Source organism: Oryx dammah, unplaced genomic scaffold, assembly GCF_014754425.2.
Source record: "Oryx dammah isolate SB20612 unplaced genomic scaffold, SCBI_Odam_1.1 HiC_scaffold_28, whole genome shotgun sequence".
NCBI lineage: Eukaryota > Metazoa > Chordata > Mammalia > Artiodactyla > Bovidae > Oryx > Oryx dammah.
The window spans coordinates 97,656,334-97,668,007 of record NW_024070212.1 but is presented as its reverse complement, the minus strand read 5'-3'; the positions used below and the strand labels follow the sequence as shown (position 1 = coordinate 97,668,007).

The 11,674-nt window shown below is 41.7% G+C and overlaps 1 protein-coding gene across 1 annotated transcript; it reads left to right on the top strand.

Annotated features, from left to right (window-relative positions):
• Positions 1 to 48: 48 nt before the first annotated feature.
• On the top strand, positions 49 to 11,413 carry LOC120856253 (cytochrome b-c1 complex subunit 6, mitochondrial). The gene is made up of 4 exons (XM_040231363.1): positions 49 to 479; positions 7,267 to 7,293; positions 8,034 to 8,195; positions 11,200 to 11,413. The coding sequence occupies exons 1-4, from the start codon at positions 426 to 428 to the stop codon at positions 11,230 to 11,232; spliced, it is 276 nt and encodes a 91-aa protein (XP_040087297.1). The 5' UTR covers positions 49 to 425; the 3' UTR covers positions 11,233 to 11,413.
• The last annotated feature ends 261 nt before the right edge of the window (positions 11,414 to 11,674 follow it).

Below are 11,674 nucleotides of genomic sequence, written 5' to 3'. Positions count from 1 at the left end.
TCCGCGAGTAGCAGTCTCGGGCCGCCATCTTGAAAAGGTCAGCAGTTAGGACGGTTCCATCGACGATGTGGGGAAGACTGGGAACTTCGCTAAAAGAATATCAAGTATTTTTGCATACTTCCCAAGTTTCTTAGAAAGCAATAATTCAAATAACTCCCCAGGTAAACATATTTGGGCCTGGTGTGGCTAAGTGGATATTCCTTAGCAAATCCTTCTCTGGCGCAAATACCAGCTATCCCTGTCCCCTGCCTCTGGACGGTAGTACATGCCAATCGGAGCGTGTGTTCGCCACTACGACTAGTCTGCCGCACTTCCGGCCAGATCGCCGGATATCCGCTGAGTGACCCTTACAAGTCCTTTTTGATCCTGAAGTGGAATAGGTGCCGCTGTTGCTGCTTGTGTTGAGTCCAGAGCCGTTGCTGGACATGGGGCTAGAGGACGAGCAAAGGATGCTGACCGGGTCCGGAGATCCCAAGGAGGTAAGAGTCTCGGGGGACTCGACCTCCTTTCACAGCCCTGAGGCTCAGGACCTGACCCGCCAGAGCGCGGGACTCTCTGGGCCCCCCTTTCCTACTAGAGTTTGCAGGGTCGGGAGAGCTGGTTTCCCCGTACCTTTCCCCAGAGTTCGTCGGGTGACCTTGGGCAAGTAGGTGACTAGGCTTTCTCTGGGCTTCGGCTTTCTCACTCTGTGAATGTGATTAAGGGTTAACGAGAGGGAAAATGCTTTGTGGACTAAATTTTTGTAAAAATGAGGCCTGCTTATGTTTTCAGTCAATCAGCTGTTCAGAGCCTCTAGTTTGACTAATTTGGGGAGCAAGCTGCCTCAGCTAGGGTCAGGGATCCTGGTATATCTTCTGTGGAGATTCCGGGCATCACGCCTTAGGCTAGTTTCTGTGAATACGTGATTTAGTTTTCCTTGGGTGGAGGGAAGGGAAAAGTGTCTTTGGGGACAGTGTGGGGATGTGCGGTATAATTCTGTGATGAGAGAGGGAGCTCTCTCCCAGAGTGAGAATGCCAGTTTAATAATAATCATTTATTGGCTGCTTTCGATTCCAAGTGCTTTATATGTACTAATTCATTTAAGCCACACAATAGTCCTGTGAGGTACTAGGTAGTCATAGTATTGCCATTTTACAGATGAGGAAACAAGCATAGAGAGGTTAAATATCTAATCTGAGGACACACAGCTAATAAATCATGGAGACAAGAATTGAACGCAGACAGCATGGTTCCAGACAGTGTTACATGGTTTTACAGAAACCAGCTAGTTTTGTTTCCCATCACATTTCCTATCTTTCGTTCTCTGGTCACTTACCTGCAGTTGTTCTGGGCTTATGGGTTAAGAATAATTGGGAACTAGTTTATGCCGTAATCTTTTCTAGTCTTATTTTTAGAAAAAGGACAAGAAAGAAATGGAGCCAGTCTCAGGATATTCAACTGGAAGTATACCAGAAAGTTCAGTAGGGCTTATCACAGCAGTAGATGAGAAAACAGAAAGTAAACAAGTAGTCAGTTTTAAAATGAAGAAAACTGAGGTTTGTTTCGAAGAACCTATACATCTTGGAGATTGAATCTTTTTATTTAGTATGACCTTGGTTTTTATCATTGATATGAAGTTTACCTGAAGTAGTCCATATTCAGACTTGTATTTGGATTTGTTTTCTCAAAATATACCATGATACTTTTGACACAAAATTATCAAAATGATCAATAAAATAATCAGTGTAGTAACACTGCTAATAGGGAAAGGATATAAAGGTCTTGCTTCTAGGATACTAATTTCTGGTTTCTAACTCAGGCAGAATGGGATTTCAGTTTTTTTGAATAACTGTTTTCAGGACGAATTTTTTTTTTTTTTTAAGAGCAAGGTTAAGAAATCTTGTTTAATGGAAAACTAGAATTGTGCATTCTAAGTAATAACTTCACATTTATAAGACACCTTTGTTAATTTGAGAATAAATAGCCTGGATTACAGTGGAACCTGCCCTGTACCTCATTCCAGTTTTCATAAGCTTTGGTCCCTTCCCTGAAGACCATACAATGGGGCAGATTGTATGGAGTTTTGAAAACACAGTGAGGGATTGTTGAACTAGTTTTTTTTTTCCTCTGTATATACCTTTTCTTTCCCTTCCTGCAAACGTGGACATGTACATGCACCGGCGGGCAGATGCTTTACTTCTGACTGGTTGAGTTACTGATCAGGCTCTACTGTGCCCTTCCTCCCAAAGAGATTTTTTTTTCCCCCACACCCCTTGGAAGAAAAGAAACTGAGGTTGAAGTAATAGGTAGAGCCTGATGTTTTTTAAGCTTGTGAGTGGAGTTGTGTAGAGCTTTGGTACACTTATATTGATAGTGTACTTAGAGTCCTGAAAGTTCAGCAAGCCAAAAAGCAGTGACTGAAATTATCTTTAAATTCTGGCTAAAGGAGAATTTAGGTTTGGCTATTTTCATATACCCAATTCAAATTCAGAACATAGGAAAAAATTTTAGCTTTCTACCTAACTTGGTTTGGGAATGTAAGGATTAAATTTAGCTATTTCTGGTCCTACTGGTATGTCTCAGAATTTAGAAGAAAATATATATAAGTTGGGGACTTTCCTGTAGCTTAGATAGTAAAGAATCTGCCTGCAATGCAAGTGACCCAGGTTCAATCCCTGGGTCAGGAAAATCCCCTGGAAAATGAAATGGCAACCCACTCCACTATTCAGACACTATTCTTGTCTGGAGAATTCCCTGGACAGAGGAGCCAGGCAGGCTGTAATCCATGGGATCGCAAAGAGTTGGACACAACTAAGCAGCACACACACACACACACACACACACACACACACACACGCTGATTCCACATGAACAGCTGACAACTTGAATGACTGATTAATTTGGTTGCACTGGGTCTTAGTTGCTGCACGATGGGATATTCATTGCCATGTGGGTTCCAGAGCACGCAGGTGCAGTAGTTGCAGCAGGTGGATTTAGTTGACCTTGAGCCATGTGGGATCTTACTTCCTCAATCAGGGGTTGAACCTGGATTCCCTGCATTGCAAAGTGTATTCTTAACCACTGGACCACCAGGGAATTCCCTGAATCTTTTTTTTTCTCCCATAATTAAAACATTTAATGAGCATAAATATATGACAGATATTATAGATACGGTTAGGTATTACATATTTAGCATGGTATTTGCAAAATCTATACATTAAAATTGATATGGCAATTTTACTGTGACAGCTTGAATCTATATCAGAAAATGTTTGATTAGTGCTTGTTATGACTAAACTGGGAGCCTCTTAAGGGTCTGTTGTAATTAATCAAATCATTACAGATATAAAGTGCATAAACTTTTAGAGTGTTGTACACACTTATGTTTGTTGCTAATGAACATGAGATTGTGTGTCCTTATTTAAACATACTCAGGACTTGTTTTAATCAGGTAGGGTAAGCCTCTTGATGAAAGTGAAAGAGGAGAGTGAAAAAGTTGGCTTAAAGCTCAACATTCAGAAAACAAAGATCATGGCATCTGGTCCCATCACTTCATGGGAAATAGATGGGGAAACAGTAGAAACAGTGTCAGACTTTATTTTTGGGGGCTCCAAAATCACTGCAGATGGTGACTGCAGCCATGAAATTAAAAGACGCTTACTCCTTGGAAGAAAAGTTATGACCAACCTAGATAGTATATTCAAAAGCAGAGACATTACTTTGCCGACTAAGGTCCGCCTAGTCAAGGGTATGGTTTTTCCCAGTGGTCATGTATGGATGTGAGAGTTGGACTGTGAAGAAGGCTGAGCACTGAAGAATTGATGCGTTTGAACTGTGGTGTTGGAGAAGACTCTTGAAGGTCCCTTGGACTGCAAGGAGATCCAACGAGTTCATTCTGAAGGAGATCAACCCTGGGATTTCTTTGGAAGGAATGATGCTAAAGCTGAAGCTCCAGTACTTTGGCCACCTCATGTGAAGAGTTGACTCATTGGAAAAGACTCTGATGCTGGGAGGGATTGGGTGCAGGAGGAGAAGGGGACGACCGAGGATGAGGTGGCTGGATGGCATCACGGACTTGATAGACGTGAGTCTGAGTGAACTCCGGGGGTTGGTGATGGACAGGGAGGCCTGGTGTGCTGCGATTCATGGGGTCACAAAGAGTCGGACACGACTGAGCGGCTGAACTGAACTGAACTGAAGGTTACAAGCATGGAGACAACTTTTTTTTTAAATTTAAACTACTTTATAATTTAAAGTTATTTAAATTGTATAACCTGTAAAGTTGTTTATATCAGTGACCCTGTCTAGTATGATATCTATTACCCTTCTTCAATGCCTGTCCCCCATTGATATCATTATGGAACCCCAGCTGGGGTCCCCTATTCAGCGCTGACCGCCCCCTACGCGCACACACACAGCAGCTGCTCCTCCAACCTGTTCCTCCTCCTCCTGCTCCCCCACCCACAGCCCTTGACCCTGGCCAGCCTCCCCCAACACAGGCCACCAGATGGGCTCCTGAGACCCTCCCCACTGACACACGGCAAAAGGCTGCCTATGTACAGCTCATTCCACTGGGGGTGGAGAGCAGGAGGGTGTACGCTAGACCTTGGACTGGCAAATAGAGGCCTGGGGTGGGGGATCAATGTGCCTCAGTTTCCTCCCTAACGACAATGGAATTTTTATAATATCTGAAAACTGAGGGGACTTCCCTGGTGGCTCAGACAGTAAATCCACCTGCAATGCAGGAAATGTGGGTTTGATCCCTGGGTCGACAAGATCCCCTGGAGAAGGAAATGGCAACCCTCTCCAGTACTCTTGCCTGGAGAATCCCTTGGACAGAGGAGCCTGGTGGTCTACAGTCCATGGGGTCGCAAGAGTCAGATACGACTGAGCGACTGACATACACCCTTCTTCAAAGCATAATCAAGATAAAACAACTGTATTTGAATGAAGTTTATTACTATAGTTCCTGACTATATATAGTTATATATATAGCAACTGACTGACTGTAGTTCCCAAGAGAAGAGGGCAGGCCATACCACCCAGGGCCACATGGGGAGGTGCCAGGACCAATCAGGAGCAGAAGGACTAGGTGAGGCAGGATAGGCATGTTCTGGCAAGTTTTGTTGTTCAGTCACTCAGTCATGTCCGACTCTTTGCAACCCCATGGACTGCAGCACGCCAGGCTTCCTTGTTCTTTACCGTCTTCCCGAGCTTGCTAAAACTCACGTCCATTGAGTTGGTGATGCCATCTTGTCCTCTGTCGTCCCCTTCTCCTGCCTTCAATCTTTCCCAGTATCAGGGTCTTTTTCCAATGGGTTGCTTCTTCCCATCAGATGCCCAAAGTATTGGAACATCAGCTTTAGCAACAGAGCTTCCAATGAATATTCAGGCTTGATTTCCTTTAGGATTGACTGGTTTGATCTCCTTGTAGTCCATTTCCTTGCGGTCCAAGGGACTCTAAAGAGTTTCTCCAATACCACAGTTCAAAAGCAACAGTTCTTTGGCTCTCAGCCTTCTTTATGGTCTGACTCTCACATCCATACATGACTATTGGAAAAACTATAGCTTTGACTATATGGACCTTAGTCAGCAAAGTAAGGTCTCTGCTTTTTAATGCGCTGTATGGGTTTCTCATAGTTTTTCTTCCAAAGAGCAAGCGTCTTTTAATTTCATGGCTGCAGTCACCATCTTCAGTGATTTTGGAGCCCAGGAAAATAAAATCTGTCACTGGTTCCATTGTTTCCCCATCTATTTGCCATGAAGTGATGGGACTGGATGCCATGATCTTCCATTTTTGAATGTTGAGTTTTAAGCCAGCTTTCTCTCTCCTTCACCTTCATCAAGAGGCTTTTTACTTCCTCTTCACTTTCTGCCATAAGGCTCATGTTATCTGCATATCTGAGGTTATTGATATTTCTCCTGATAGTCTTGATTCCAGCTTGTGCTTCATCCAGCCTGGCATTTTGCATGGTATACTCTGAATATAAGTTAAATAAGCAGGGTGACAATATCCAGCCTTGACATAGTGGCAAGTTTAAGACTGGATAATTTCTTAAATAGGCTGTTGACTTTGGGCTAGTCCCTTTTTGTTTGGTACTTAGCCCTGATGTGTTTCTTCCAGTCCAGCGTTTCTCATGATGTAAACACAAGCTGGAATTAAGATTGCCGGGAGAAATATCAATAACCTCAGATATACAGATGACACCACCCTTATGGCAGAAAATGAAGAAGAACTAAAGAGCCTCTTGATGAAAGTGAAAGAGGAGAGTGAAAAAGTTGGCTTAAAGCTCAACATTCAGAAAACGAAGATCATGGCATCCAGTCCCATCACTTCATGGGAAATAGATGGGGAAACAGTATCAGACTTTATTTTTGGGGGCTCCAAAATCACTGCAGATGGTGACTGCAGCCATGAAATTAAAAGACGCTTACTCCTTGGAAGAAAAGTTATGACCAAACTAGATAGCATATTCAAAAGCAGAGGTATTACTTTGCCGACTAAGGTCCGTCTAGTGAAGGCCATGGTTTTTCCTGTGGTCATGTATGGATGTGAGAGTTGGACTGTGAAGAAAGCTGAGCGCCGAAGAATTGATGCTTTTGAAGTGTGGTGTTGGAGAAGACTCTTGAGAGTCCCTTGGACTGCAAGGAGATCCAACCAGTACATTCTGAGGGAGATCAGCCCTGGGATTTCTTTGGAAGGAATGATGCTAAAGCTGAAGCTCCAGTACTTTGGCCACCTCATGCAAAGAGTTGACTCATTGGAAAAGACTGATGCTGGGAGGGATTAGGGGCAGGGGGAGAAGGGGGTGACAGAGGATGAGATGGCTGGATGGCACTACCAACTCGATGGACGTGAGTCTGAGTGAACTCCGGGAGTTGGTGATGGACAGGGAGGCCTGACGTGCTGCGATTCGTGGGGTCGCAAAGAGTCGGACATGACTGAGTGACTGAACTGAACTAGCCCTGATGTGATTAGTACAGGGGCAATAATTGGTTTAGTGTAGGAAAGTTAGATAAAGGTAGATGGTAAAAAGGGTTTTGGATTGGTTTCTTTGAAATGTGTGCCCCCTGGCAAGTTGTTTGCCAACTCTAGAAATTAGGCAGCCCTGGGAGGGGCTATCTCCAGGATTAGCAAGGCTCCTAAAGTGTCAAAAAACCATAAAATATAGAAAAATTTAAAACATGATTAATACTGTCTATCCTCAGTAATTACAACATCACTATGATTGTGAATATATATGTCATAAAATTGCTGCTGACATTAATTTTGTTTTCATTTTGTAGGAGGAAGAGGAGGAGGAGGAATTAGTGGTAAGAGCTGTCTCAGATTTGGAACCATCTCTGTAAAAGAAAGTTTTGAGTTTCATGAAACTCTAAGGGCATTTTAAGGATACTCAACACCTTGGAGAGAATGAGAGTGGAAAAATCCTTTAATACTCCTGTTTAGTGTTTCTGGCATGTGGGCCTGGGAGGCTGACACTTTTCTGGGTTTGGGGCTTCTGCAACCATGGTATCAGAGAGCAGAGTAGTATCTTGAAGGCCTGGTACTCAATCATGTGCTCTTTGTGGTCTAATAAGGAATTCTAGAAGGAATCTTAAATGATCCTTCTCCATGTTAACATTGCCTTTGTAGCTGGTCAGCTGGGGTGCATAGGCCAGTTGTCCATTGAGGGGAATTAAAATTCACAGACATTATATATCCCAAAATGATGTGATAATAAACAAGGCAGGCCTCCTCTAGATGTCCTTCAAGTTTGGCCAGGTTTCCTTTATCACCTTGTTTTTCAGATAGGACTGAGGCTTTCAGTGCATACTGGCAACCCTGGAAGGCAGGAATGTGAAACTTTCCCCTTCTACTTAGCATCAGAATTAAATGGGAGACCCCATTCTGCTCTTTCTGGCGGCAGTGTGGCTCTGCCAGGTGGCCTTCTGCACGGTAATTCAGAGACAGCACCTTGGTTTGGTGGTTGTATTAAAGCATGTGGTTTATGGGTCTCCTAAAATCCCCATTTTGTCTTTGTGTGTGTGGGGGGTGTGTGTTTCTCTCTCAGGATCCCCTAACAACAGTGAGAGAGCAATGCGAGCAGCTGGAGAAATGTGTAAAGGCTCGAGAGCGGCTCGAGCTCTGTGATGAGCGTGTATCCTCCAGGTCACAGACAGAGGAGGACTGCACAGAGGAGCTCTTTGACTTCTTGCATGCAAGGGACCACTGTGTAAGTCTGCCTAAAGTCCGGAAGGGGAAGGCTTATAGTGGCCAGGGAAGACTTGGTGATGACCACCTTTCTTACCATCCTAGGGGCAGGACAGTGCTGAGCATTTTACATACATAATTTTACGTAATCTCTGATTCACTGAAGGTAGCTATTCCCATTTTACAGATAAAAAACTGAGGCTCAGGAAAGAAATGTGATGTTCCAGTTTAAACTGCCAAGCAGGGGACTTCCCTCGTGGTCAAGTGGTTAAGAATCTGTGCTTCCAATGCAGGGGATGCGGGTTCAATCCCTGGTCAGGGACCTAAGATCCCACATGCCACGCAGCAGGTCAAAAAATAAATAAAAATAATTTAAAAAATAAAAATAAACTGCTAAGCAGTAAGGAAACTGGATTCTGTATTTTAAGTACAAAAGACTATTCTTCAATATATATCCTCCAGTGTGTCTTGTACATAATAGTTGGTACAAAAGTTTTTTTTTTTTTTTAACTTGTTTTTGACTCCCTTACATATGTAACAGTAACGTATTTTAATAAAGTACAGGATGGGTAGGCAAAGTTTGATATGATTGTTTATGTTAAAACTGATTGGGTGGCTAATAAGCATATGAAAAGATGCCTAACACCATTAGCTCTCAGGGAAATACAAATCAAAATCACAATGAGATACCCCTTCACACCTCAGGATAGCTATAATAAAAAAATATGAGGAGAAATGGGTGAAGGGGGTTGATTAATAACTCCCCACAAAATAGTTAATGACCTCCACTATCATAATTTATGCTTCAGCAATCCCAATTTAGATATTTTAATTCTATAATATACAGTGCAAACACTCAAATGCACACGCACACATATTCGTACACAGCTCCTCTAAACACATTCTAACAGGTAAAGAAAATTCTGTTTGGCCATGCCGTGCTGCGCATTTTGTAGATCCTGTGTGTGCTGCATGGAATTCCAACCAGCCACTAGACCCACTGCCAAGGAATTCCCTGGAATTTTTTTTTTATATATAAGAACAAAAATCCAACTGAAGTCATGCTGTCTAGAGATAAACATGTTTTCTTATATAAACTAACATTTTTAAACAAAATGAAATCATAACACATTTACATATAAAATGAAGGAGCATTATATTTCTATTGATTTATATTCATATTTTATCCATCCTCTATAATTATTCAATACAGCTTTTTTCCAACATGATTTTAGTGGAAAGGGAAAATTTACATATAAAATACTTATATACTGCTTTCTATATCTTAAGAAATGTGTTGGTGATGTGGAGCAACTAGAAACCTCACATACACTCCCTATGGGAATATATATTGGTATAGCCTTATCGAAGGTCTGGCAGTTCTTCAAAAGGTTAAACTTAAGAGTTAACATATGACCCAGCAATTCTACTCCTAGGTTACATCCAAGACAAAACATCTCTACACAAATTTGTACACAAATATTCATAGAACCATTATTCATAACAGGCACAGTTGGAAACAATATAAATGCCCATCAGATGATAAATAAAACTTGATGTATCCATATACTGGAATATTATTTGGCAATAAAAATAAATAAGTACTTTATTCAGAAAACATGTCTCTTGGTGGGGTGGATAAACAAAATGTGGTATGTACGTTAATGGACTATTATTGAGCCTTAAAATGGAAGGAAACGGACACGTGCTACAGCATGGGTGAACCTTGAAAACATGCTAAGTGAAATCAGTCAAAAACAAAAGAACAAATACTCCACTTACATGAGGAACCTAGAGTAGTCTGTCATTGAGATAGAAAATTGAATGGTAGTTGCCTTTATTTAATGGCTATAGAGTTTTAGTTTGGGAAAATGAAAAAGTTCTGGAGGTTGATGGTTGTAGAACAGTGTGAGTTAGTTCACTTGAGTCGCTCAGTCGTGTCCAACTCTGCAACCCCATGAATCGCAGCACGCCAGGCCTCCTTGTCCATCACCAACTCTCGGAGTTCACCCAAACTCATGTCCATCGAGTCAGTGATGCCATCCAGCCATCTCATCCTCTGTCGTCCCCTTCTCTTCCTGCCCCCAGTCCCTCCCAGCATCAGGGTCTTTTCCAGTGAGTCAGCTCTTTGCATGAGGTGGCCAAAGTATTGGAGTTTCAGCTTCAGCATCAGTCCTTCCAATGAACACCCAGGACTGATTTCCTTTAGGATGGACTGGTTGGATCTCCTTGTAGTCCAAGGGACTCTCAAGAGTCTTCTCCAACACCACAGTTACTTAAGGCTACACAAATGAATTGCTTAAAATTATTAAAATGGTGAATGTTATTTAAATACTTTGAGTCAAAACTGGGTTAAGATCTGGGAATGAGACGGGCGTGGTCCCCTACAGAAGTAGAATGGTTAGTAAACTGGTAAAGCTCCTGGGTATAACCTTAGGATGCCCTTTACTGAACCTTCTATTTAAAGTTGCTGTTCCTTCCTCCCACCATTTTATTTTCCTCATAGCATTTATCACTACCAGAAGTTATACGTATATTTCTCTCATTGTTCTCTTTAAGTTCTATAGGACACAGATATTGTCTTGTTTACTGTAGTGACTCAGCATCAAAACGGTATCCGGCATATAGTAGATGTTTTTTTTTTTTTTCAACTGACTACCACTTCTTCAAGCATCTTGACAACTTTTTGCATAGTAGATGTTTTATAAATATTTGTTGAATTAGTAAGCACTGTGATTGGGAGTCATAAGTTTCTTTGGGAAAGACAGGAAGGACAGGAGCTTGTTAAAACCTAAATATGTAATGTTAGGTTTTAAAGGAAAATTAAAAGATGAAAAAGTGTGGAAGAGATTCCCAGTTAAGAAGATAGTATTCCGGTAATTAAGGGGAGTTCACTAGGGCTCAAGAAGAGTGTGAGAAGGTGAGTGGTAAGGGAAGAGGCAGTGCTGCTCCAGGTTATGAAAAGCATTGTAATTCATGACATTAAACATGCCAGTTGATGACATTCTTTTCTTTCCCCCATCTAGGTGGCCCACAAACTGTTTAACAGCTTGAAATAAGTGTGCAGATTTGTTCACCTCAGCCTTCATCACCTGGGCATTGGGATATTTCCTCATGGTTTTGAACATGATGTTTATTTGTATAACTAAGTTCATGTGAATCTCAAGGATTTTGGCTTAGGCAAGTAATTTCTGTGTAATTATCAGTGATTTCATCTTAATAAAGTCCAATGATCAGCAATCTTGTCTTTTTTTTTTTAATTAAAAAATTTTAAGCATGAGGATAGATAGAATAATGATCATCCCCCATGTACTCATTACCTAGAAATAATAAGGACTTAAAAAATTTTTACTTTGATGGTATTTGTAACACTAATTGCTTAATATCATTAAATACTTAGTTCATATCAAAGTTTCTTTTATCTCAAAAGTATCTTGGGAATTCCCTTGGCAGTCCAGTGGTTAGGGCTCTGAGTTTCCCCTGCATTTGGGCACAGGTTCA

Bases quoted from the DNA above. Each gene is read 5' to 3' on its own strand.
- LOC120856253 (XM_040231363.1), top strand. From the start codon at position 426: ATGGGGCTAGAGGACGAGCAAAGGATGCTGACCGGGTCCGGAGATCCC. The intron at 7,294-8,033 runs GTAAGAGCTGTC...TTTCTCTCTCAG, and splicing joins AGGAGGAGGAGGAATTAGTG to GATCCCCTAACAACAGTGAG. The intron at 8,196-11,199 runs GTAAGTCTGCCT...TCCCCCATCTAG, and splicing joins TGCATGCAAGGGACCACTGT to GTGGCCCACAAACTGTTTAA.